This window comes from Erinaceus europaeus, unplaced genomic scaffold (assembly GCF_950295315.1).
Source record: "Erinaceus europaeus unplaced genomic scaffold, mEriEur2.1 scaffold_468, whole genome shotgun sequence".
NCBI classification, from domain to species: domain Eukaryota; kingdom Metazoa; phylum Chordata; class Mammalia; order Eulipotyphla; family Erinaceidae; genus Erinaceus; species Erinaceus europaeus.
Genome location: NW_026648166.1, coordinates 12,255 through 38,413, shown reverse-complemented (window position 1 = coordinate 38,413; position 26,159 = coordinate 12,255). Strand labels below are relative to the sequence as shown.

At 52.7% G+C, this 26,159-nt stretch overlaps 1 protein-coding gene and 2 long non-coding RNA genes across 4 annotated transcripts in view; 2 read left to right on the top strand and 1 right to left on the bottom strand.

Moving 5' to 3' along the window:
* The window catches only part of LOC132536650 (uncharacterized), a 77,129-nt gene extending 52,238 nt beyond the window's left edge, over window positions 1-24,891 (top strand). The window contains exon 2 of the long non-coding RNA XR_009548137.1: window positions 22,350-24,891. This is a non-coding gene — a long non-coding RNA (uncharacterized LOC132536650). The remainder of the gene's footprint in view (window positions 1-22,349) is intronic.
* On the bottom strand, window positions 11,030-15,914 carry ADCYAP1 (adenylate cyclase activating polypeptide 1). 2 transcript variants are annotated; one of them, XM_060184790.1, is made up of 5 exons: window positions 15,735-15,914; window positions 15,353-15,457; window positions 14,002-14,121; window positions 13,088-13,186; window positions 11,030-11,560 (listed from the first exon to the last, which is right to left on the bottom strand). In XM_060184790.1, the coding sequence occupies exons 2-5, from the start codon at window positions 15,454-15,456 to the stop codon at window positions 11,374-11,376; spliced, it is 510 nt and encodes a 169-aa protein (XP_060040773.1). In that variant the 5' UTR covers window position 15,457; window positions 15,735-15,914; the 3' UTR covers window positions 11,030-11,373. The 2 variants fall into 2 exon arrangements, with proteins under 2 accessions (XP_060040773.1, XP_060040772.1); XM_060184789.1 differs by lacking the exon at window positions 15,735-15,914 and having other exon boundaries at window positions 15,353-15,648.
* On the top strand, window positions 18,166-21,979 carry LOC132536649 (uncharacterized). The gene is made up of 3 exons (XR_009548136.1): window positions 18,166-18,225; window positions 18,974-19,166; window positions 21,222-21,979. It is a non-coding gene; the product is annotated as an uncharacterized LOC132536649 (long non-coding RNA).
* Window positions 24,892-26,159: the final 1,268 nt, after the last annotated feature.

The following is a 26,159-nucleotide window of genomic DNA, read 5'->3' as shown; positions in this document are numbered from 1 at the left end:
GCACACCTGGTTGAGCACACCCATTACAATGTGCAAGGACCCAGGTTCAAGCCCTGGGTCCCCACCTGCAGGGGGGAAGCTTCACGCGTGCTGGAGCAGTGCTGCAGGTGTCTCTGTCTCTCTCCCTGTCTATCTCCCCCTCGCCTATCTATTTATAGCTGTCTCTATCCAAAAAGTAAAAAATAAAAAACTTTGAAGCCTGTGACAACATAAACTACTCTGGAAACTTTGATCCAAGAAATATGACAATAAGAAAGAAGTGAAAACCACCTGGTTGAAGGAAGAAGGAACAGGATGAGCAGACAGCCTATGGAGAGGACCCAGACACAGCAAGAGGACCCAGCCACACAAGGGTTCTGACGCAAGAGGACCCAGCCACACGAGGGCTATGACCCTAGAGGACCCAGCCACACAAGGGCTATGACCCTAGAGGACCCAGCCACACAAGGGCTATGACCCAAGAGGACCCAGCCACACAAGGGCTATGACCCAAGAGGACCCAGCCACACAAGGGCTATGACCCAAGAGGACCCAGCCACACAAGGGCTATGACCCAAGAGGACCCAGCCACACAAGGGTTCTGACCCAAGAGGACCCAGCCACACAAGGGCTCTGACCCAAGAGGACCCAGCCACACAAGGGCTATGACCCAAGAGGACCCAGCCACACAAGGGCTCTGACCCAAGAGGACCCAGCCACACAAGGGCTATGACCCAAGAGGACCCAGCCACACAAGGGCTCTGACCCAAGAGGACCCAGCCACACAAGGGTTCTGATCCAAGAGGACCCAGCCACACAAGGGCTATGACCCAAGAGGACCCAGCCACACAAGGGCTATGACCCAAGAGGACCCAGCCACACAAGGGCTATGACCCAAGAGGACCCAGCCACACAAGGGCTATGACCCAAGAGGACCCAGCCACACAAGGGCTATGACCCAAGAGGACCCAGCCACACAAGGGCTATGACCCAAGAGGACCCAGCCACACAAGGGCTCTGACCCGAGAGGACCCAGCCACACAAGGGCTCTGACCCAAGAGGACCCAGCCACACAAGGGCTCTGACCCGAGAGGACCCAGCCACACAAGGGTTCTGACCCAAGAGGACCCAGCCACACAAGGGTTCTGACCCAAGAGGACCCAGCCACACAAGGGCTATGACCCAAGAGGACCCAGCCACACAAGGGCTATGACCCAAGAGGACCCAGCCACACAAGGGCTATGACCCAAGAGGACCCAGCCACACAAGGGTTCTGACCCAAGAGGACCCAGCCACACAAGGGTTCTGACCCAAGAGGACCCAGCCACACAAGGGCTATGACCCAAGAGGACCCAGCCACACAAGGGCTATGACCCAAGAGGACCCAGCCACACAAGGGCTATGACCCAAGAGGACCCAGCCACACAAGGGTTCTGACCCAAGAGGACCCAGCCACACAAGGGTTCTGACCCAAGAGGACCCAGCCACACAAGGGTTCTGACCCAAGAGGACCCAGCCACACAAGGGCTCTGACCCAAGAGGACCCAGCCACACAAGGGTTCTGACCCCAGAGGACCCAGTCACACAAGGGTTCTGACCCAAGAGGACCCAGCCACACAAGGTTTCTGATCCAAGAGGACCCAGCCACACAAGGGCTATGACCCAAGAGGACCCAGCCACACAAGGGCTATGACCCAAGAGGACCCAGCTACACAAGGGTTCTGACCCAAGAGGACCCAGCCACACAAGGGTTCTGACCCAAGAAGACCCAGCCACACAAGGGTTCTGATCCAAGAGGACCCAGCCACACAAGGGCTATGACCCAAGAGGACCCAGCCACACAAGGGTTCTGACCCAAGAGGACCCAGCCACACAAGGGTTCTGACCCAAGAGGACCCAGCCACACAAGGGCTATGACCCAAGAGGACCCAGCCACACAAGGGTTCTGACCCAAGAGGACCCAGCCACACAAGGGCTATGACCCAAGAGGACCCAGCCACACAAGGGCTATGACCCAAGAGGACCCAGCCACACAAGGGCTCTGACCCAAGAGGACCCAGCCACACAAGGGCTATGACCCAAGAGGACCCAGCCACACAAGGGCTCTGACCCAAGAGGACCCAGCCACACAAGGGTTCTGACCCAAGAGGACCCAGCCACACAAGGGCTCTGACCCAAGAGGACCCAGCCACACAAGGGTTCTGACCCAAGAGGACCCAGCCACACAAGGGCTCTGACCCAAGAGGACCCAGCCACACAAGGGCTATGACCCAAGAGGACCCAGCCACACAAGGGCTCTGACCCAAGAGGACCCAGCCACACAAGGGCTCTGACCCAAGAGGACCCAGCCACACAAGGGCTATGACCCAAGAGGACCCAGCCACACAAGGGCTCTGACCCAAGAGGACCCAGCCACACAAGGGTTCTGACCCAAGAGGACCCAGCCACACAAGGGTTCTGACCCAAGGGGACCCAGCCACACAAGGGCTATGACCCAAGCGGACCCAGCCACACAAGGTTTCTGACCCAAGAGGACCCAGCCACACAAGGGCTATGACCCAAGCGGACCCAGCCACAGAAGGGCTATGACCCAAGAGGACCCAGCCACACAAGGGTTCTGACCCAAGAGGACCCAGCCACAGAAGGGCTATGACCCAAGAGGACCCAGCCACACAAGGGTTCTGACCCAAGAGGACCCAGCCACAGAAGGGCTATGACCCAAGAGGACCCAGCCACACAAGGGTTCTGACCCAAGAGGACCCAGCCACAGAAGGGCTATGACCCAAGAGGACCCAGCCACACAAGGGCTATGACCCAAGAGGACCCAGCCACAGAAGGGCTATGACCCAAGAGGACCCAGCCACACAAGGGTTCTGACCCAAGAGGACCCAGCCACACAAGGGTTCTGACCCAAGAGGACCCAGCCACACAAGGGCTATGACCCAAGAGGACCCAGCCACACAAGGGTTCTGACCCAAGAGGACCCAGCCACACAAGGGTTCTGATCCAAGAGGACCCAGCCACACAAGGGCTATGACCCAAGAGGACCCAGCCACAGAAGGGCTATGACCCAAGAGGACCCAGCCACACAAGGGTTCTGACCCAAGAGGACCCAGCCACACAAGGGTTCTGACCCAAGAGGACCCAGCCACACAAGGGTTCTGACCCAAGAGGACCCAGCCACACAAGGGTTCTGACCCAAGAGGACCCAGCCACACAAGGGCTCTGACCCAAGAGGACCCAGCCACACAAGGGCTCTGACCCAAGAGGACCCAGCCACACAAGGGCTATGACCCAAGAGGACCCAGCCACACAAGGGCTATGACCCAAGAGGACCCAGCCACACAAGGGCTATGACCCAAGAGGACCCAGCCACACAAGGGCTCTGACCCAAGAGGACCCAGCCACACAAGGGCTATGACCCAAGAGGACCCAGCCACACAAGGGCTATGACCCAAGAGGACCCAGCCACACAAGGGCTATGACCCAAGAGTTCAAGAGGAGAACAGGTTTAAACAATAGAAGGTTTAATAGGGCCACATGGGTAAAAGGCAAAGGAAGCAATTATCATTAGGGGTTAAGAGCTCGCTAAGTCCTTGCCCTCAACACCATTAACAACAGTAGAGAATGTTCCATCCTCCGAAGGGAGGCTGGACAACATACTCTATGCTACACCTGAAGATGGGTCCTGATATTGGGGCAGCTTGGAACGTTCCTATTCATGACCACAGAATGTGAACTCAGATCTACAGGGATGCAGAGGTCACACAGGCTTCTAAGCTGAACATGGGCCCCAGATCACATCAATTCAATGGGGTTTACAGGCAACAATATTTATACCCCTTTCCCATATTAGGGAGCTACTCTCTTCCCTGATCCAGCTTTCTGGTCCTTTTGCCAGCCATGACATCCTCTCCCCAGACAATAACTTAGATCCACCTGCATATCAGATGTCAGGCTCAAGGGGCAAAAGACAACGAGTATAGTCATGGGTCCTTTGGAATATGACTAAAATATGCCTACTAGCTGTCTACAGAATGGAGACCCCCCAACTCTTCATCTGCACTATTCCAGCCTTTAGGTTCATGATCAGTCAACAACTTGTTTGGCTTTGTATGTTAACTCTCTTTTTCAGCCACCAGGTTCCAGACACTACCCTGATGCCAACCAGGCTTCCCTGGACAGACGACCCCATCAATGTGTCCTGGAGCCCCGCTTCCCCAGAGCCCTTCCCCACTAGGGAAAGAGAGAGACAGGCTGGGAGTGTGGATCCACCTGTCAACACCCATGTTCAGCGGGGAAGCAATGACAGAAGCCAGACCTTCCCCCTTCTGCACCCTACAATGACCCTGGGTCCATGCTCCCAGAGGGATGGAGAATGGGAAAGCTATCAGGGGAGGGGAGGGGACACGGAGTTCTGGTGGTGGGAATTGTGTGGAGTTGTACCCCTCTTATCCTGTGGCTTCTGTCAGTGTTTCCTTTTTTTAAAATATTTATTTATATATTTATTTCTTTTTTGTTGCCCTTGTTTTTATTATTGTTGTAGTTATTATTGTTGTCATCATCGTTGTTGGATAGGTTCTTTTGGTTGGAATTATCGTTTTTAGTTTTAACTGAAGCCACATTTTATAATAATAGTATTGCTCGATTTTTTTCAGGTATAAGTTTAGGTGACCCATCTGATACCTTTCTGGCCTTTCTTGCTCATTCAAATAAATACTTCCGTTTTTTAAAACCTGAGCTCTGACTTTGGTGGAGTTGGCAATTGAACTTCCGACCTTTTAGAATCAGGCATGAGATTCTTTTGCATAACCACTAAGCTATCTTCCCCTGCACAAAAAATGAAGGCATTTTTAATGAGACAATACAGGCAAGGCAGGCAGAATCATGCCAATCCCAGAGCAGCACTGTTAGTGTTGGAGGCTATAGGTACTGTCAGCAGCTTTGTTATTCTTGTGCCACAGGTGAGAGGAAGGCACAAAAAACTGTGAGCCCCTACTTTGGGCCTGACCCTGCACTAAGCAGCAGGATTAAAACGGTCTTGCCTTGTGGCATCTGTATGAGGCCTAGCCCCTGGAGAAATCCCAGTTAGATTCAGTTTGGGGAGCCAGGAAGGCAAGGCAGAGGGTGCAGAGCAAAGGCATTAGGAACCCCGGGGTTAGGAGCAGGAAGGCAAGGCAGAGGGTGCAGAGCAGAGGCATTAGGAACCCCGGGGTTAGGAGCCAGGAAGGCAAGGCAGAGGGTGCAGAGCAGAGGCATTAGGAACCCCGGGGTTAGGAGCCAGGAAGGCAAGGCAGAAGGTGCAGAGCAAAGGCATTAGGAACCCCCGGGGTTAGGAGCCAGGAAGGCAAGGCAGAGGGTGCAGAGCAGAGGCATTAGGAACCCCTGGGGTTAGGAGCCAGGAAGGCAAGGCAGAAGGTGCAGAGCAAAGGCATTAGGAACCCCCGGGGTTAGGAGCCAGGAAGGCAAGGCAGAGGGTGCAGAGCAAAGGCATTAGGAACCCCGGGGTTAGGAGCCAGGAAGGCAAGGCAGAGGGTGCAGAGCAGAGGCATTAGGAACCCCGGGGTTAGGAGCCAGGAAGGCAAGGCAGAGGGTGCAGAGCAGAGGCATTAGGAACCCCGGGGTTAGGAGCCAGGAAGGCAAGGCAGAGGGTGCAGAGCAGAGGCATTAGGAACCCCGGGGTTAGGAGCCAGGAAGGCAAGGCAGAGGGTGCAGAGCAGAGGCATTAGGAACCCCCGGGGTTAGGAGCCAGGAAGGCAAGGCAGAGGGTGCAGAGCAGAGGCATTAGGAACCCCGGGGTTAGGAGCCAGGAAGGCAAGGCAGAGGGTGCAGAGCAGAGGCATTAGGAACCCCGGGGTTAGGAGCCAGGAAGGCAAGGCAGAGGGTGCAGAGCAGAGGCATTAGGAACCCCCGGGGTTAGGAGCCAGGAAGGCAAGGCAGAGGGTGCAGAGCAAAGGCATTAGGAACCCCGGGGTTAGGAGCAGGAAGGCAAGGCAGAGGGTGCAGAGCAGAGGCATTAGGAACCCCCGGGGTTAGGAGCCAGGAAGGCAAGGCAGAGGGTGCAGAGCAGAGGCATTAGGAACCCCGGGGTTAGGAGCCAGGAAGGCAAGGCAGAGGGTGCAGAGCAGAGGCATTAGGAACCCCGGGGTTAGGAGCCAGGAAGGCAAGGCAGAGGGTGCAGAGCAGAGGCATTAGGAACCCCCGGGGTTAGGAGCCAGGAAGGCAAGGCAGAGGGTGCAGAGCAAAGGCATTAGGAACCCCGGGGTTAGGAGCAGGAAGGCAAGGCAGAGGGTGCAGAGCAGAGGCATTAGGAACCCCCGGGGTTAGGAGCCAGGAAGGCAAGGCAGAGGGTGCAGAGCAGAGGCATTAGGAACCCCGGGGTTAGGAGCCAGGAAGGCAAGGCAGAGGGTGCAGAGCAGAGGCATTAGGAACCCCGGGGTTAGGAGCCAGGAAGGCAAGGCAGAGGGTGCAGAGCAGAGGCATTAGGAACCCCCGGGGTTAGGAGCCAGGAAGGCAAGGCAGAGGGTGCAGAGCAAAGGCATTAGGAACCCCGGGGTTAGGAGCAGGAAGGCAAGGCAGAGGGTGCAGAGCAGAGGCATTAGGAACCCCGGGGTTAGGAGCCAGGAAGGCAAGGCAGAGGGTGCAGAGCAGAGGCATTAGGAACCCCGGGGTTAGGAGCCAGGAAGGCAAGGCAGAGGGTGCAGAGCAGAGGCATTAGGAACCCCGGGGTTAGGAGCCAGGAAGGCAAGGCAGAGGGTGCAGAGCAAAGGCATTAGGAACCCCGGGGTTAGGAGCCAGGAAGGCAAGGCAGAGGGTGCAGAGCAGAGGCATTAGGAACCCCGGGGTTAGGAGCCACAGGTCTCTAGCTGCCCTTTCTCCAAAACAAAAAAATGTCACACATGGCTGAGTAGTGGAGAAAAGTATGAACTGTTTATTGTACCAGACTCACACATAATCCCAACAGTTTCTCTTTGCCTCAGTGGTCTTAGAGGTCATAGGCTCTTGGAAGTTTCTTCTCTGTTGTGCAATTTTTAAATTTTTTAATCACTGAGGCTCGGTGCCACAACTATGAATCCACCACTCCCGGCAGCCATTCTTTCCTTTTTTAATTTTTTTTTTTATTTGACAGGACAGAGAGAAATTGAGATGGCAGGGGAGATAGAGAGGGAGTGAGAAAGACAGGCCAGCAGACCTGCTTCACCACTAATGAAGCTTCCTCCCAGGCAGGTGGGGAGCAGGGGCTCCAACCCGGGTCCTTGTGCATGGTGGTATGTGTGCTTAACAGGGAGCACTGCTGCCCGGCTCCTCCTCCTGCAGTTCCTCAGTGGGTCTCCTTGCCTCTCTTCTTCCTTCTTGAGAGGCTGGGAGGTGGGGGTGGGGGAACCGCAACATTGAAGTTTGCACACACGGCAAAACAAAGTGAGTCACGATGCCGGCCCGATTAAGACCGGAGTGACTAGCATTAAGCAAAAGGTTTTCTTTTATTATCTTTATTTGTTTATTGGATAGAGACAGCCAGAAATTGAGAGGAAAAGGGGAGATAGAGAAGGAGAATCCTTGATGTCCTTGCAAGTCCCCTTTTGTGGCAAGTTTGTTGATACCTGAGTATATTTCACTTCAGGATGAAGACCTGGTTGTTCAAGTTAAACAGGATGTGACTGACTGTATGTGTGACTGTCACAGAAACACTGGTCTAAACCCAGAGCCGTGAAGGACGCCACAATAAACACCATGAAGAAATCTATGGGGGCAGGAATAGCAGCATAATGGTCACGCAGAGATTCTCCTGCTGAGGCTCCTAAGTCCCAGGTTCAGTCCCCCACACCACCATAAGTGAGAGCTGAGCAATGCTATGATAAGAAAGAAAAGAAGGAAGAAGGAAGGAAGGAAGGAAGGAAGGAAGGAAGGAAGGAAGGAAGGAAGGAAGGAAGGAGAAAAAAGAAATCTATGGGGATTTCCTGTGAAGGTTTTGCTTTAAAGATTGTTACTATGAGTTGATAAAACACATAATTCACAAATGATTTTTCACATTCTGCTCAAGACTTCAAAGTCTATTTTCTTTTTAAAGTACTTAACCCCTTGCTTACTCATATTTTTCCTTCTACCCCCAATGTTTAAGTCAGAGGTAGTAGATCTTTAAACACATTTTAAGGCCCCCCACATTGATTATTTACATCACTGTTAAACAGTACGTTGTCAAGATCAGCTGAGTCTGCAGAGGCGTCTTTGGTAGGACAGCACTAGACCACCAGGCACTCTCTCAGACCAGTGGTAGGACAGCACTAGACCACCAGGCACTCTCTCAGACCAGTGGTAGGACAGCACTAGACCACCAGGCACTCTCTCAGACCAGTGGTAGGACAGCACTAGACCACCAGGCACTCTCTCAGACCAGTGCGTAGGGGTTTTTCTGAAGACTGAGCAATCTATATGTAGACATACTAGCAGGGGAGAACTCATCTAAACTGTGCATTTTATAAACATCCCAATGTCTGTGCCTATTTGTGATCTTAATAACTTCTTAGGCATCTCTGTTTTAACATTTTGGTTGAATCCAAAAACCCATCCAGCAGATATTACAGCCTATGGAAATGTGCTCTTAAGACATGAAAAATCTTGTGACTGCTAAAGAAAACATAGCACTTTAAAAGATTTTAATGGACTTATTTCCTAAATGTGTTATTTCTCCAAACATTAGACGAAGCTGCATTGTTTACAAAAATTTATTCATACAAATTTCACACACTTTATATAACAGTTATCAAAGTCCTATTATAGATAGCATGTGTGTAGCAATACTTGGTTAATATGTTTCTATAGTCAGTTGCACACAAAATAAGAGTTTCAAGACTAACATCTACCTAGATCATCACTCTACCATAAATCTGCTCCAGTGTAGTAAGGCTCTTGGCATCTCTTAGAAAGTTTACAAAGAGTAATTGGGTGATCACTGTGAATGCGTGCAACTTGCCACAGGAACACTAGTGTAAGACTTTAAATAAAAGGTTACCCAGAGCCCTAGTTCACCACTAACAGCTGACACGAATGCAGAGAACTCTGCCCGTTATCCAAGAAACAAATAATGAAGACTAAATGCAAGCTGATGTGTTGCAGCATTGTAGGGCCACTAAATAGCCATCTGTGTTTCGTGGCGATTTAAAAGGCGAGAAAGGCACTAGAGCTGCAAAGGGCATCCTGGGTCACACTGCCTGGGGAGGGGACTGCAGAGCTGCGGAAAGACACGCCCCGTGCTCGGGACTCCCGCAGAGACCCAGGGCCTCTGCTGTCACTGCTCGCCAGGTGATCTCCTGACAGGACCCGTCCCGTCCGGGAATGTGAATCCGATTCTGTTTTCTTTTGATTTATTCAACATGAGTTCATACTGATCGACTCCGTAAAGAAAAAGGGAAAAGTCCTTTCAACTTTACAAGCTAACATTCCATCTTTTCTTGTTTTCTTTTCCAAAAAGAATTTGTGCCTGAAATTTGGGGGACTCTCTGGTTTAACTGTTGTTGCTTGACCTAGTTGCTGGGAGGAGTTTCTTTTGTTTAGACAGATTTCTCAGGATGTTCAAGGAATTACAGGAAACAGACATGCCTTCTGTAGCCTAGAAAGGACACCAGGGAAGGTCCTTGTGGTTGGTTAGGGCTTGATTCCCTCACTCTCGACCACAAATACTGATATTAAGATAGTACTCATACATTTGAAGATGAGATTGAAAGTATTTATCAGTTTGTAAAACTGAGCAACATGTGAACACTACACATTCTAATATGACAAAAGTTGGTTTTATGAAACAGAGTTTACTGAGCAATAAGCCATAATGTAGAAAAATACATTTTACCTACAAATGCAACAAACCAAATGTTCACAGTTACTTGCTTAGTAGTGGCCGCACATGGGTTCCTAAACTTTACAACGATAAGCGCTTGCATCAAAGAGCAACACCAAAAAATAATGACTATTATAAAAATAAGAAGCATTCACAAGTTTGAGAGAGTGAATGGGTGATGGAAGCGGTATTTAAACAGAGCCAGAGGGTGGGGGGGAGGTTTGCAGAAAATCACAAAGGAGAGGGGTGGCCCCCGACAGAGCGACAGAGCGGGGCTTCAAAGAGGAGAACCCTGGCCATTTCACAAGATGAGAAGCATGGATAGCACTGGAGAAAAACACATTGTACTTGGCACCCATTTCCAACACCCCACACCCAAAGTCAGCTGGGCAGAGTTCCCAGAGACTCAGCTTGCCCTCAGCATCCCAGATTAGGGAGAGCCACAAACTGGTCCCTTTTCAGGACCCTCTTACTGCCTTCTGCCCTTTCTCTTCCAGTCCACCTACACTTCCTTCACTGTGTTCCAACTGCTCTAATATTGGGGATGTTGGGCTCCCTGGAAGCAGAGGCAGACAGAAAAGGGAGCTTCCTACCCAGGTCTCCCTGTTCTGAGCAGCCTCCAGACCTTCCCCCTGGGTGCAGAGAGGCTTCAGTGGAGAAGCACAATTTAGATGGAGCTGTCATTTTATCAGAATTCCTTTCTAATTCCTTTCTAAAGAGATAAATATACATAAAAGGAGAATCAAAGAAAGCAGAAATAGGGGCCAGGTGGGGGCACACCTGGTCGCATGCTCACGTTACAGGCGCAAGGACCCAGGTTCAAGCCCCTCATCCCCACGGCAGGAGGAAAGCTTCACGAGTGGTGAAGCAGGGCTGCAGGTGTCTCTGTCTTTTCTATCACCCCCTGCCTCTCAATTTCTCTCTGTCTCTATCCAATAATAAATAAATAAGTAAATAAATAAAAAGAAAGAAAGAAAGAACTATTGGAATTGCCACCCAGTGAGGGGAACCGTGCCTAGCTGAGTCGGCTGAGGTGAAGGCGCCTGGCCAGAGACTCAGCAGCTCTCCCAAGGCATTGCCCCGAGTCTCCCTGGCACAGAGTACCACTGTCCATACACAATAGCAAGTGGTCAGCATTAATATCTTCAGGCCAGTCACGGATAAAAATACTATCCTTTCAGTTCCAGTTTACAAAAATAGGAGTAATATTGAAAACAATGATTGTCTATTTCTCTATTTATTTTATATAAAAACATAAACAACTCAAGTGAATTTTCAACCTTTGTCACACTTTGTATATGAACTGCTCTGTTATACTCATATATCTTAATATATATTTATAATATGTATATATATATATATCAATAATTGGTCCACAAAGTATATCTGTGCATTCTCTAGTGCTTTGTAAAAAGAAAAACAAATGTTATCAAAATATCCATTTAATGGCTTCACGTCATAGATACACGTGGGGTGGAGGCATGAGCGATGAGTGTGGTGGAGTCGGCGGAGGGCCACTTGCAGCGCTCAGGCTGGGCAGGCAGCTGGGGGCCGGCCCTTTGCTACAAATATGCTATCCGCCGCCCTTTGTTTCTGGCCCTCTGCTTGTACCTTTTCCCCAGCACAGCCTCCAAGTATTTCTTGACAGCCATTTGTTTCCGGTAGCGGCTGTAGCTGTCGGTGAAGATGCCATCTGAGTGGCGCTTGGAGAGAGGCTCGCAGTCTTCCTCAGTGATGCCCAGGCTCCCCCTGCAAGGGAGGGGAGAGGGTGAGCAGGGTGGGAGACAGGGACAGGCTCCCCCTGCAAGGGGAGGGGAGAGGGTGAGCAGGGTGGGAGACAGGCTCCCCCTGCAAGGGAGGGGAGAGGGTGAGCAGGGTGGGAGACACAGGTCCACCTGCTCTGGGGAATGGGGGCATCAGACCCCCATGCTGCCGCTTCAGCCAGGAAGCCAGGGAGAAGGGGCTGAGCTGGAGACCTCTCCCCTCACAAACCATTTCCTGCCACTAACTTCTTCCTTGAAGGCCCAGGAGGAGCCCCCAGGCCTGAGACTCCCACTGGCTCTGAACCTGCCGCACTCCTGCCACCCTTCCTGCCACCCTTCCTGCCACCCTCCTGCCACCCTCCTGCCCTCCTGCCACCCTTCCTGCCACCCTGCTGCCCTCCTGCCACCCTTCCTGCCACCCTTCTGCCCTCCTGCCACCCTTCCTGCCACCCTCCTGCCACCCTTCCTGCCACCCTCCTGCCCTCCTGCCACCCTCCTGCCAACACACTGTCATCAGAAGGGCAGCCCAGGAGCCCAAGCTGCCACCCCTGCACTAGGCACATCCTGCAGTCCTCTCCTCCCCAGGAACTAAGTCTAAACAAAAAAAAAAAAAAAGCGAGTTGCTAATTTAAGTGGACAGGCCGTAGGCAATAGTTTTCATCGCATGAATCATTCACTGTGCAAATGTGACCTGCTTGCCACAGGCCGTGCAGACTCTGCCCTCTGCAGAGCCCTGTGCCCTGTGCCCTGTGCGAGCCCTGGGCTCTGGCTCCGGGTTTGTTTCGACTTGAACAAACAAATGCGGGGGGGGGGGGGTCAACTGTCATCTAAGACGGGGAATCACAGCGGTTATCTGGGGTGAGGGATGGGGACACGGACCTTTGTGATGGGAGTGTTGAGAAAAGACTAACTCCTAACCATTACTCACAATTTTAAAAAAATGAATTTACTATAAGAAGAAAAACTCTCTTCTTCCTCCCATAAAAGAAAATGTCATGCTTATATATATATATAAAAAAAAAAAATCTAGCGAGTCATCCGGGAAAGGCTGAAGTCCAGCAACTGAGGGTGGGCTGGGCTCCTCTCCAGCCAGCCTGGTCAGGCCCTTCGGGACACAGCGGGTGCCGCTAGAGGTGAGTATTTCGGTGAAACAAAGGGGCGACAGACAGCCAAACACATACAAATAACTCAGAGAAAGCTGGTGGGACCCCAGGGCTCCGCGGCTTGCCGCGGTTCGCGGCTCAGGGGCCCGGGGCCGCACCTGGACCCCCACCTGCCCGGGACCCACCCTCCGGCCCCGCCCACCGCCCCACCTGCAGGCCGCCCCGCCCCGCCCGCTCGGCCACGCCCCGACGGGTAGCCCCGCCCCGGACACGCCCCCGGACCAACCACGCCCGGGCCCGGGCCCGGCCCCGCCCCACGGGCACCCCAGCGCGCAGGCGCCGCCCCGCCCCGCCGCGCCCGGCCCCACCCCCCGGCCCCCCGCCCGGCGCTCGAGCGCCCGCCCACTTACCCCGCGCCCTGCGCCGCGAGTGTCTGCAGGTGCTGCGTGGCGGACAATCGGCCCAGCAGCCTGCGGTAGGCCTGGTCCAGCGTCCCGAGGGCCGCACCTCTGCAGCGGAGGCAAAGTCCAGAGTCACCCCTGTGCCCCAAACAGCCGCCACCGGCCACCCCGCCCCAGCTGGGCGCGCCCCCTCCGAGCCCTCCGCCGAGCTGCCCGGGGAGCCCCGGGGCCGGGAGATGCGGGGACTGGTGGGGGACAAAGAGGGAGGGAGCCCCCAGGGCCCGGGGAGTGCGGGAGTGGGGCTGGGGGGACAATGGGTCAGCACCGAGAACCGGGGGATGCGGGGAAGGGGGGAGCCCCGAGGATGGGAGATGCGGGGAAGGGGGAGCCCCGAGGATGGGAGATGCGGGGAAGGGGGAGCCCCGAGGACCCGGGAGATGCGGGAAGGGGGAGCCCCGAGGATGGGAGATGCGGGGAGGAGGAGCCCCGAGGATGGGAGATGCGGGGAAGGGGGAGCCCCGAGGATGGGTGATGCGGGGAAGGGGGAGCCCCGAGGATGGGAGATGCGGGGAAGGGGGAGCCCCGAGGACCCGGGAGATGCGGGGAGGGGGGAGCCCCGAGGACCCGGGAGATGCGGGGAAGGGGGAGCCCCGAGGACCCGGGAGATGCGGGGAAGGGGGAGCCCCGAGGACCTGGGAGTTGCGGGAAGGGGGAGCCCCGAGGATGGGAGATGCGGGGAGGGGGACCCCCGAGGACCCCGGAGATGCGGGGAGGGGGAGTCCCGAGGACCCGGGAGATGCGGGGAGGGGGAGCCCCGAGGATGAGAGATGCGGGGCCGCAGGGAGGACGGGGGCGCCCACCCCGGCCCCGGGCGCACCGCCGCCCCCGCCCCTCTCGGGGTTCCAGCCCCCGACGCGGCCTACCCGGGCGGGCCGGCGAGGTGGCGCAGCCCGGAGGCGGAGGCGGGGCTCCCCTCGCCGGGCGGGTCGGGGTCCGAGTCCAGCAGCGCGTATCCGTCGTCCTCGTACGCCTCGTCCTCCGGCCTGAGGGGTGGCAGGGGCGGAGAGTGGTCAGCGCAGCCCCACCCGGGTCGCTCTGGCTCTGGGACAGACGCCCCCCAGCAGGGTGCAGGCGTGAGCTGGGAGGGGGCCCAGCAGACACGACCGCCCCGAGAGGAGAAGGGTCGCCCCGGGGGCCCAGGCAGAGAGGAGGCGAGCGAGCTGCGGCGGGCCCCCCGCACCCCCGCACCCGGCACCCACCGGCGGGCAGGAGCACAGCCCCGGGAGGACTCGGCGCGGGCCCACACGGAGCCCCCGGGAGGCCGGGCGAGGAAGGGAGAGGGCGGGCGCCATGTGCGCCGGGCCCGGGGGAGCGCTTCCCTGCGCGGATGTAGGTCACGGAGAACCTCCCGCTTCTATTTTGGGCCCGAGAGGTGGCAGGAACGGGAGTCATAGACGCCCCTGAACTGGGCGGGTCCGGCGGGGGCTGCGGCTGGAGCCGGGGCTGCCCGTGCCCTGCCCTGACGAAAGTGCCGGGCGCTCGGGACGCGGAAGCCGCGAGGGGCCAGGGGCCGGGCAGCCTTACGGTCCCCGCTGCCCCTGCCTGCTCCGGACAGACCCCGGACGGCAGTGCCACCCCGGACGGCGGTGCCCCTCGCCCTCCTCCCTCTCGGTGCCCAGGCTCGTGCCCTGCCCAGCGCCCCAGGTCTCGGGCCTCTCCCACCTGCGGCCCATCCGGGGCGCCCACTCGCCCGCAGGCCGACCGGGGCCGTGGCAGGGACCCCGGCGCGATGGGGCCGCCCCACTCGGGCTGCACCGGGCTCCTCATCTTGCCCGCCGGGCGCTCGCTGCCCCGCGTCTGTCCCCCCGCAAGCCCCAGCCCCTTTCCCCCCCGCAGACCTCACTCTTCTCCGCATTCCCTCCAACAGCTTTCCCTCCCCAGCGCGGCCTGAGACTCGGGACACAAGTGGGGGAGACCTGCCACCGAGCAGCCCGCCCGGTACCCTAGAGCCGGCGGCCACAAAGCAGATTCGCGGGCGCACCCAGCTCAAACCCCGGGCCTCGGCACCCCCAGCCCGGCGCGCTCCAGGAACCCGCTACCCCGACTCCCGCGAAGGGGAGCGGACAGATCAACTCGGGCCTGCCCCCTTCCGGGCGGGGCGGGGGAGGGTGGGTTTCTCCGGGCCTTGGGGTGCCGGGGGAGGGGCCGGGAGCCCGCCTCTCGGACCCGGCCCGCAGGGCGCAGGACGGAGCCGGGGTGCCCCGGCGCACCTACCTGATCCCGGGGAAGCGGAGGCCGGCGGCAGGTGAGCCGTGGGCGCCGTGCATCAGGAGCCCGTAGACCAGCAGGGCCAGCCGGGCGCCGCCGCACAGGGCCATCCTGCGGGGGAGGGGCGGTGAGGCCGGGGTGGCGGTGCGGGGCCCGCGGGGCGGCCGCCGGCCGGGAGCACAGCCGCTGCCGCTGCACTTAGAGAGAGAACCGCGCGCCCGAGACGTGCAGGCCATGCACCCGCTGCCTAAACTAAAGCAAAGCGGCTGCCAGAGAAAGAATCCGCAGAGTGAGTCTCCCGGCTTCCTAAGACCTTCCTTCTTTCTTCCCTTCTCTCTCTGTCTCTCTCAGTCTCTCTCTCTCTTTCCCGTAGCCATTCAGCTCTTACCGCGGTCTGGAGAGGCTGGGTCGCCAAGCAGGACGATGAACAAAGGGCTCCGCCAAGTTGGTGCGCTGGACTCACAGCCCGAGACGCGTCACCCGCGGCCGCAGAAGCAGCGCGGAGACTTGTCTGCCAGTTTCCTGCCCAAAAGTTTGCAGGAGCGAGACTCAGAGGAGGGGAGAGAGAAAGATGGGGAAGGGAGGAACGGCAGACAAAGAGCCAAAGTGGGAGGGAGGGTGGGCAAAGTGCTTTAAGTCCAGCGGGAGAAAGAAGACAGGAAAGCAGGAGAGAGGGAGGGAGGGAGGGACGGAGGGAGAGAGGGAGAGAGGGAGGGAGGAAAGGAGGAAGGAAGAAGGGCGGGCGGGCGAGAATGCGGAGCCTGTGGTCAAGCAGGTGCGCGGTCCCGCAGCTCCAGCTCTGCTCCCGGGCCCCTCGGGCTGCGGCTTCTGCTGCGGCTTCTGCTGGCGAAGGGGACTGGGCTCCCCCTTATATGTGCGGTCCGCAGCGATCTGCCCCAACGTGCCTTTGAACCAATCTTCCTTCTCAACATCTGTCTGCCTCTGGCCTTTTTAAGTACAGACTATTTTGTTGCACTGTTGCGCTCCGATTTTTATTCATGAAACGACTTCCTTCTCTCTCTCTCTCCAGTCACGTAATGATCGGGTATCAGAAAAAGACGTCAGCATCCTAGTCCCTCAAGGGACGTATTAACGATTCTGTGCTGTCCTCTTGGATGATAAGATGCGGAGTCACCGACTTCTCATAAGCCCCTTTCACTCATGCCATCCAATCTTGAAGATGTTCAATTATTTTGATGGGTTTCAGTTTTACCCATTTCCCAAGGATGCACCAAAAAAAATTCATAGAATTCTGAGGATGGCAAAAGTCGTGTTTTTAACTCTATCCCTACTCTTTCAACTTACTGTAATCAAGCCCCAGCAATCAGAGCTCTGGCCCCACTGTCAAGCCTCCCTGTTAATAGATTCAATCTGGGCACCCTAATGTCTTGTATGTTCCTTGAGATAGACAATTACATGTGGAAATCGTTTTGTTTTTGAAGGGAAGTCTTGGCTGATTTTCAGTGAACTGCTAATGAGTCTGGCTATCCCTGGCAGTCTGGCTCTGAATAGATCGACTAGAGCTGACTCTCAGTCCAGGAGACAACCTGTGGAAGTGTCCAGGATCAAGGTGCTGGACTGTTTGTATCTTCTACAGACACTGGGAATTGTCACTGTTTTAATTTTTTCACCAGAACCTTCCAATCTCAAGATTATTGGTAGTGGTGCCGTTGTTAATGTCCAGATCACCCAGCTGTTCAAATATGCATATCCACCATGCCTTGCCAGGTCTGAATTCCCTCTAAGCTGAGGGCCTGGCCTCTCCTCTCCACCTAGATTTCAGGCAGATGAAGTTGTGTTTCCCCTTGGTCTCGGTTCTGGCGTCACTGTAAATAGGGAGCTGGAATCCTACTTCACGTATGCCTTTGTGCTTCACACGATGCTTGGTTAATGCTGAGCGCTGAAATTGTGAAAATGTGTTTTCCACTAAAAACAAATTTTAAAATACAAGTTAGGAGTGAGAAACATAATTTCCACTTGATTTCCAGCTTAATTTCCATTTAGAGAGACACAGACAGACTGGCCGAGCAGGAAGTTCCCCAGTACTTCCCAGTTCACTTGCTGAGGGATGTGAGCGGGACTGTTACTTTTTTTTAACTGAAAGTGATGTGGGAAGAGAAAAAGCAATGAGGAAAGACCACATCCACCCAGAGACTTCCAAGCCCCAGAATAATTTAAGAAAATGAGTAAGTTCTATCTACTCCAGTAAAAGAACAGGGTCTGTTTCTTTTAAAAAGGAAATTGAGCCAGGCCCATCAATAACCATTAGCGTGCATTTTAATTGTTTGCATCTTAAACAACAAATGGGAGGCAATGACCATCTAGCTTGAGTGTTTCCTGTTAGTGTGATTTGGCTGTTACATTTAAATAAACTGGCTCACTCTGGAATGCTTTCTCTGAGGCAGAATTACAGTGCCTTGCATTGTTTTCGACTCCTCCCTCCTCAGCCTTTATCTGACATTTCATTTCCCCAGAAAGACAAAATTCTACTTATTGGTGGCCATAAAGAGCCAGAATGTGCCTGCTACTCCCTAATTTATTTCTGAGGGCAGGTGTCCCAGGCCGCCTGCCCGCGAGGAGACTTCAAATCCGGTCACATGAACGCCGAGCTCTCTCCACTGTGTGTCTGTTGGTTTCCGCTGGCGTGTTCATGTGTGTTTCCATCTGCAGCTCTGCCTCGGAGAAAGCTCGCACACAAAGAGCCTCTGGTGAGTGTGACGGATGATGAAGCAGAGACTCGCTCACTGAAGCACCCAAAGCCATTACAGGCCCGACTTTGCTGTCTTCTGCCTACCTTCACCTCAGGTGGACATGGTGAAAAGCACCTGAAGCCATTACAGGCCCGACTTTGCTGTCTTCTGCCTACCTTCACCTCAGAGGTGGACATGGTGAAAAGCCTTACTTTTCCCCTCCCACGCGAAATCTGAAATGAGTTCAATCTGTAGAAATATGAAATTTTCCAAGACTCCTTGTGCAAATTCACTACTTAACTTTAGCAAAGGGAGCCACCAAGTGGGGAGTTTGTTGACTTCATGGCCTATTAAGGAGAGAGGGGAAAAAAAAACACCCACAAATATCACTAAGTTTGTGGAGAGGCTGAGGGGAGTCTGGTTTCGGGTAAGGCCAGAAACTGAGCATGCCGCGCTTGGGACTGTAGTGCCCTTGCCTCTGCTCAGGGACCATCTGCACTCCGCGCTCCAACTTAGTAGCCTCGAGGCCTGAGCCCCTCACAGAAGTGAAAGACCAAGCAGAGAATTTATTCTGATATCCGTGGCCCCTGAGTTCCACTCCGAAATGTGAGCATTCTGAGACCCATACAGCTCTCACGGGCAATCTGAGAGACCTGCGCAGCCCAGACGCTCAGCCCGTCCTCCCCACACACACACCCCCGGTCTCGGGGAGGCTCTCATGGAGCCTGTTTGATAGCCTAGTGGGTAGGAAGCTCTCTAGCTCTCAGAAGTTCTAGTCGTGGGGGGTTGGGGAGAACCCATCAGGACCCAAGAAGCGCAAGTCTGGAGTCCCACCCCCTGCACCCACCAAGTCCCGGGCACTAGCTCCTGCTCTCTGCTGGGTGGAGGGGCAGGCGGTGTAGCCCGAGCCCTGAGTGAGCAATTGCCTCTGAACCAGGGCAGGGCCCTCCAGCTCGAAGGCTGCTCACAGGAAGTTGTGCAAAGAGCTGGACACCAGGCTGCAGAGACCCAGACCCGCTCCAGAGAGCACTGGCCCTGCACAAGACGCCAGGGGTGCAGACGCAGCCGCTGCAGAGACGGGTCCCTGACTCTGTGTCATTCAAACTCCAATTCCCGCATCCTTCTGAGAGGTAGGAGAGCGGGAGAAAGTGGGGGGGCAGTGGGAACAAGCGGAAGAGCCCTCTGATTGCTCCCCGTTTTTACATGACCCCTCTCCCAAAGGAGTTTTACCTGCTCTTCAAGGTGGAAAAAGTGAACTTCAGCTTCAGCTCTCCCCTATATAGTAGGAAATGACTGGGGAGGGAAGGGAGGACACAGAAGGGACTGAAGAATGAGAGCTCTCTCTCCAGCTCTCCAACCTCTTTCCCCCAAGGTTAGCCAGAGGAAACAGAAGATTCCCCGCATCAACCAAGTTTCGCCATGCTCTACAAGTGGAAGATGGTGTATGGCTGGGATCATGTTGAGCTATGAGGTGGACAGAACTGAGCAGTCGGGTCAGCTGTGTCTGGGAAATAGGATGGAGTGTGACTATCTGGGCGGAACCTTGACCTACCTACCTAAAGGAAACTGGAAACTGGTTGGAAATTATTTGAGACCTAGAATCTCAAGCGCCCATGTTTCCACTCCTTTCTTGCTCTATTTAACTTTGCAACAATTTAAACGGGCCTGGGTCGACAGCATCAGGGTTCAGTAAAAGTCTTTGATGCCTGAGGCTCTGAGCTCCCAGGTGCAATCCCCCCACCACCAGAAACCAGAGCTGAGTGGGGCTCTGGTCTTTCTGTGTCTTCTCTCCTTACAATCAAATTAAAAATATCTCTTTAAAAAAAAAGTTCACTGGAATAAACAAGTTCAGAAATAGGCACCAAGTCGAGGCAGGCAGACAGTAAGAAAGAACCATTTGCCTGGAAAGTGAGACTGGGAGGCATGTGGGCCGGGAGGAAGCAAGGAGCTCTCAGGTTGGAGGCTTCAACAGCCGCCAGTTTCCACTGAGTAAACAGAGGCTGGAGTTTGTTGCCTGGGGGGCAGCTTCCCATCTTATTTAGATATCGCCTGTGGGGTGGAGTTTAGAGAGCATAATGGTTATGCAAAGAGACTCTCCTGCCAAGTCCCGGGGACAATCACCAGCACCCTCATAACTGGAGCTAAGCCATGCTCTGGTCTTTTTCTCAGTCTTCCTCTATCTGTCATCAAAACAAAGTAAAAATATTAAAAATAATAGTAGTAATGAAAACAGATTTCTATCTGAAATAGTGAGTACTAACTAAAAGTCAAATTCATCGTTTCCTCAATTGTTTTTCAATCACTGGCAGGTATCAAACCTTGAACCTTCTATCAACTCTTGACCTAAAACTTTTTTTTTGAAGCTAAACTAAATTTTATTTAGAATTACATAGCTATTTTTATATATCATATAGATGGTGACACTATAAATTTATAACCCAATATTAATATGTTTGTGTTTCAGTGTTAAGAGGACATGGATAATTTAATTTTTTAATTGGGGATTAATGGCTCACAGTTGACAGTAAAATACAGTAGTTGGTATATGCATAACATTTCCCAGTTTTCCACACAACAGTTCAACCCCCAGTGGGTCCTCCTCTGCCATCCTGCTCCAGGACCTGTAAAGAACTCTTTGACAGCTGAAAACAAAACAAAAAAAAACTTGTAAGGTTTTAATTTAGATAGGGAGAATGTGTGTAGGATCTAAGAATTTGAATCTGCAAATGACTTCACAAGATTAGCAGTCACAGTATCCTGGTCACAGTATCCTGGTCACAGCCAGGATTCTGTTCACACAGTAGGCTCCCCACCACTGTGCCCCTGGCCTGGCAACCTTTTCCTCTCTGACTGTGTAGCTATCCCCAGAGCCCTTTACTACCACAGCCCCCTTGAGACACTTCTAGTCATAGAGACAGTGGACTTGCACACAATATCTTCCTTCATGCCCAGCATAAATGGTAAGTCAGACTGGGAAAGGTTCCTGCCCAGCTTCTGTGCACTACTGGCAGTACTAAGCAGAAGGGCCAGGCTAGCTGAGTGTGGCACATAGTTGGGCAGCTAGACTGCATGCCACCCCCTGGCCTCAGGGTCTTGTCCTCTTCCCTCTTCTTGTTTCAGTATAAAAAATAAATAAATAAAAGCTCTTTTCTCCCTTTCCCTTCCCCCTCTCTCTGTGTATATAGAATTTTGAAAAGATCCGATCCATATGAGGCTTTTTCCAGTGAGCAAGCTTGATGCAGATGTCCTCCTCTCCTTTAAGTGACAAACGGAATTATAACACTGTATTCAATTTCACTCTAAACTTTTTCTCTTCTGACTGTCCCAGAAAGGTGATGACTAAATGATTCACTTCATAGTACCTGGAGGGAGACCCAGTGTCCCGCAGGGTAGCATAGCCCCCACTTACTGGACTGCCTGCATCAGCCCTTCTGAACTCACCATGAAGTAAGGAGCTGATGAGATCACCCACGATGTGTCATGATGTCTCTGACCTTCAGAGTGCCAGCAAAAGGAACCTTTCCAAACCACATGAACAAAGCATCTCTCTGTAATTCAGGAATGAAACCCCATGCTTACAGGGCCAAGAAATACCACTGGCTGTTACTTTATTTATCTCATATATATGGGTAACTGTCTTAAGACCTGTGTTCTCTGCACGTCAGTTTCTCATGTACCAAAGTAGATAGAGCTCGGACTTCATTCTACAGCACCTGCTAATGTCTCCTAAAACTTTCAGACTATGTCATCTTAAACATCACTAAGAAAGTCTCCTCTGCTCATATAAGGCTTAATTAAGTGTGGGGCAGGGGCCCTGGAGGAGGGAAACTCGGAAAGTAATCAAGAGATCTAATGTCTGAGTCTTTGTGACAGTTCCTGGGAATGTCAAAAGGAAGGCTGTGTCCAAAATAAAGCAAGGGTTTTTTTTCTGTGCTTTACAAAATAGCAGGGGTACAATTCCATATCATTCCCACCACCAGAGTTCTGTGTCCTCACTCTTCCCATGGGAAACTGCAGTGCTGCTCCCAAGGTCACAGATACAGGCTGACTATTATTTCTACAATAATATGTATATATATATTCCTTTTCCCATTTTTTTCAATGGCCCTGCCTTCTCTTCCATTTCAAGTCATAACTTCACCTGTTGCTACTTTTCTCTCCAGGTCCTGATGAAGTTAGAGTCCCCCTGACACTTCTGCCCCTCTGGGAGCAGAGACCCAAATTCTCTATGGGGAGCAGAAGGTGGGAGTTGTGGCTCCTGTCATTGCTTCTCCACTGGACATGGGTGTTTGCAGGTGGATCCACACCCCGAGCCTGTCTCTGTCTGTCCCTAGTGGGGCAGGACTCTGGGGAGGTGGGGGTGAGGTCTTCTGGCCCAGGGAGGTCAGGATGGCATCATAGTAGCATCTGCAACTTGGTGTCTAAAAGGCGGTAAGTCCTGAGGCAGGACAGAATGTTTAATAAATAAGAATCAGAAAGTAAGAATAGAGCAGATGAGAATGGGAATTTTAGGGTGGGAAGAAGCTAGGAAGTCTATTTTAGGTATGTTCCTTGGGGCCCATGATTTTAGTGATTTTTGCCTGGGCTTGATAGCTAACAGGCAGATGGACTAAAATCATTGTCTGGGGAGATGTAAGTCAGAGTTGAGAATAGGACTAGAAAGCTGGATTAGGGCAGAGAGTAGCTCCCAAACCTGAAGAAGATCCACAAGTGCAGCTAACTGAGTAAAGCAAGGATATTTATGTGTAAATCCAAGGGGGATATTCTCCGATAAGTGCATAGCCCCTGGGCTCACCTTGGCCGTATCTGTCTGCTCTCTGGGCTCAGAGTCGGTCTCACCTATCTGTTAATACAGGTCCATTTCTAGTGATTTGGGAGATGTTAGTTTTTCTTTCTTTTTTACTTGTACTTCATGGTAAGTTTCTTTTTAATTGTCCAGTTTTAAATGATATTTAATGTAATAGGAATCAAATACTATTAGCTCAGAGCCAGCAAGACAGTTCAGCTGGGAGTGTACCTGCTTGAGCCTGGGCCCTACCACCTGGAGGAAGCTGCAGCCTGATGACACATCTCCTCTCTCCTGCCCCCATGCTCTCTCTCTCATCTACCTAGAAGAAGAATAAACTGCCCCAACAGAGAAGCCACAACAAGAACAAAAGGAATACTGTTTGGTTGGTTGGCTGTTTGTTTGTTTGTTTTGTTTTGTTTACCAGAGCTCTACTCAGCTCTGGCTATGTTGGTACCAGGGATTGAACCTGGGACTTTGGAGCCTCAGGCATGAGAGTCTGTTTGCATGACCATTACGCTGTCTACCCCCACTGAAAAGAATACTGCTAGCTCCATAGAAACTGGCCGTTAGAACACAAACATATACACAATTATGGGCTTTTCTTTTTATTAAATATTTTTATTTATTATTGAATAGAGACAGAGAGAAATTGAGACAGGAGGGGAAGATAGAGAGGGAGAGAGACTGAGAGACACCTGCAGCTCTGCTTCACCACTCATGAAGCTTTCCCCCTAGAGGTGGGGACCAGGGACTTGAACCCGAGTCCTTGTGCCCTGTAGTGTGTGCACTTAACCAGGTGCACCACTGCCTGGCCCCTAAGCTTTTCTCTAAAGGACAGACAAGCTTCTAAATAAGTGTGTAGATATTATTGGCTATCCTTGTCAAACTTCTTTAAAGGTGACTGTTGCAGCTGTCCCACATCATTCTTGTGAATGATTTCAGACTAAGAATGTATCAAATGTTTTCGTTCTGTTTGCTAGGAAGGAAAAGAACTCACTCTAACAAGATCACCACTGGATACCTGCTTTGTCATCTCACTAAGCCACCATGTCATCAGTACCACAGAAAGCACATGGCAGCTGCTGAGTCAAGACTTTTGTGAGTCAACCTAGATGATGTATAGAAAGATGTTCTGTAAACAAGCAGAGCCTTGGTCAGTGTGAGGGAAAGGAAATTGGCATTTATAGAACTCCTTTGATGAGTAACTTGCTCTATGTTGGCAAACACTGCCTCCAATAATTATGTGATTGCCCTAGGAGGTAGGTATGGTTTTATTATTTTTACTTTTACTTACTGTCTCACTAAGGTGAGACTTTTTAAATAGAGTGACAGGGAACTAACAGAGGGCCCCACGCAGGCATGATGTGTGAGCAGCCTCTCCCGCCTCACTTTATTCTACACCATTGGGGGGGGGGGTTACATGGGGCTGTTTGGTTATTCTGCTGATTTTAGTGATATGTTTATACATTTCAGTTATTAGTCTTTTGTCTGGTGTATGTCCAAAGGAAACAAACACTCATCCAATGAGATCTGTGTGCACCTGTGTTCACAGCAGCACAATGTGTAACAGCCAAAACCTAAAAACAACCCAGGTGTCCAACAACAGATGAGTGGCTGAGCAAGTTGTGGTCTAGATACACAGTGGAATACTACTCAGCTATTAAAAATGGTGACTTCACTTTCTTCACCTCATCTTGGATGGAGCTTGAAGGAACCACATTAAATAAGTCAGAAAGAGAAGCATGAGTATGGGATGATCCCACTGATGGGGAGAACTAAGGAGACAAGGACAGAAAGGGGGAGACAGAGCAGAACTTGGACTGGATTTGGTCTGTTGCACCAGAGCAAAGGACTCTGAGTAAAGAGGGCAGGGAGGAGATTGGGAGGAGGACCATTGGGGTCCTGGCCCCTGAGGGTGGAAAGAACCCATGTTGGGGGTGAGTGTTTCTCAGCCACTTAGCACAGTGAAATGAGAAATTGTACCTATGTGTCAATAACTAGACTGTGACCATTGCCCCCCAAAAATAAAATGATAGAGAAAAAACTGTACTTTCATTTAATGAAAATTTTTATAGCTAGTGTCTTTATTGTTTTGATATCATGGACACTAGTTACTGGTTGTGAAATTAAAGGTGGTTACATCATTTCTGTGCTGACCCCTTGATTGGGTTCCTGTCTTAGCTCTTTCTGTCAAGATACCGTGCTGCTGAGATCAGGAATGAGGTCTGCCTGTGGAGCGCAGGACACCTCTCAAGGAGAAAAGTCTGAGTTCTTGTTTTGTTTTGTTTTGTTTGTTTTTGCCTCCAGGCTTATCACTGGGGCTTGGTGCTAAGAGTTCACTGCTCCTGTGGCCATCTTTTTTTCTTTTTTTTTTTTTTTTGATAGGACAGAGGGAAACTGAGAGAAGAGGGGAAGACAGAGAGGGAGAGAGAAAGACAGACACCTGCAGACCCTTGTGAGGTGACCCCCCTGCAAGTGGGGAGCCGGGGGCTCGAACCCGGATCCTCGTGTGGGTCCTTGGGCTTGTACTATGTGTGCTTAACCCAGTGTGCCACCCCCTGGCCCCCTGCACTGTTTTGTGTGCTGAGCATAACTTCTGGTTTTGAGTGACATGACTGGACTCGTAGCCGTCCTCAGGCCCGTCTTCCCCGCCCACGACCTCAGCTGCCCCACCTTCCACACCGGCCTTGGTCTCTGCAGCGCACTGCTGACTGCGCGCCTCCTTCTCCTTTTTCCTTCTTTTTTATGTGGCCCCTCCTGTCAGGATGCTCTCCTTCTCTCTCAAGTTAAGGATCGCTCTTGATGGAGACATCTGAGCGACTCTCCCTGTACTTAGTTGCCTCCCCACAGTCTTGGTGTGTCACCTGAACCCTAGTGCAGTAAAGCAGGCCTCCTCTCCAGTTCCGGCTTGAGAAAAGTGACCCCAGAGTGCTTGAAGGATGCTATGGCCAAATGACGTCCTCTGAACCCTTGAGAAGAGGAGCAGTCTGACACTCCAGCTCCCTGGCACGGTCTCACTAAAATTACTAATAAAAATAATTAATAAGTGGTCATTTTTGGATGGGGTAGATAGCATAATGGCCATGCAAAGAGACTCTCCCGCCTGAGGCTCCAAAGCCCCAGGTTCAATCCCCGGCACCAACACAGCAGTGCTGGTTAAAAAAATAAAAAAATAAAAAAAGAAGGGAAGCAATGACAGAAGCCAGACCTTCCACCTTCTGCATCCCACAATGACCCTGGGTCCATGCTCCCAGAGGATTAAAGAATAGGAAAGCTGTCAGGGGAGGGGAGGGGATACGGAGTTCTGATGGTGGGAATTGTGTGGAGTTGTACC

Excerpts from the sequence above, each read along its gene's own strand:
- ADCYAP1 (XM_060184789.1), bottom strand. The coding sequence starts at position 15,582 with ATGGCCTGCACGTCTCGGGCGCGCGGTTCTCTCTCTAAGTGCAGCGGC. Across the intron at positions 14,122-15,352 it reads CTCCGCTTCCCCGGGATCAG|GCCGGAGGACGAGGCGTACG; the intron begins GTAGGTGCGCCG and ends GCCACCCCTCAG. Across the intron at positions 11,561-13,087 it reads CTCGCGGCGCAGGGCGCGGG|GGGGAGCCTGGGCATCACTG; the intron begins GTAAGTGGGCGG and ends CCTCCCTTGCAG.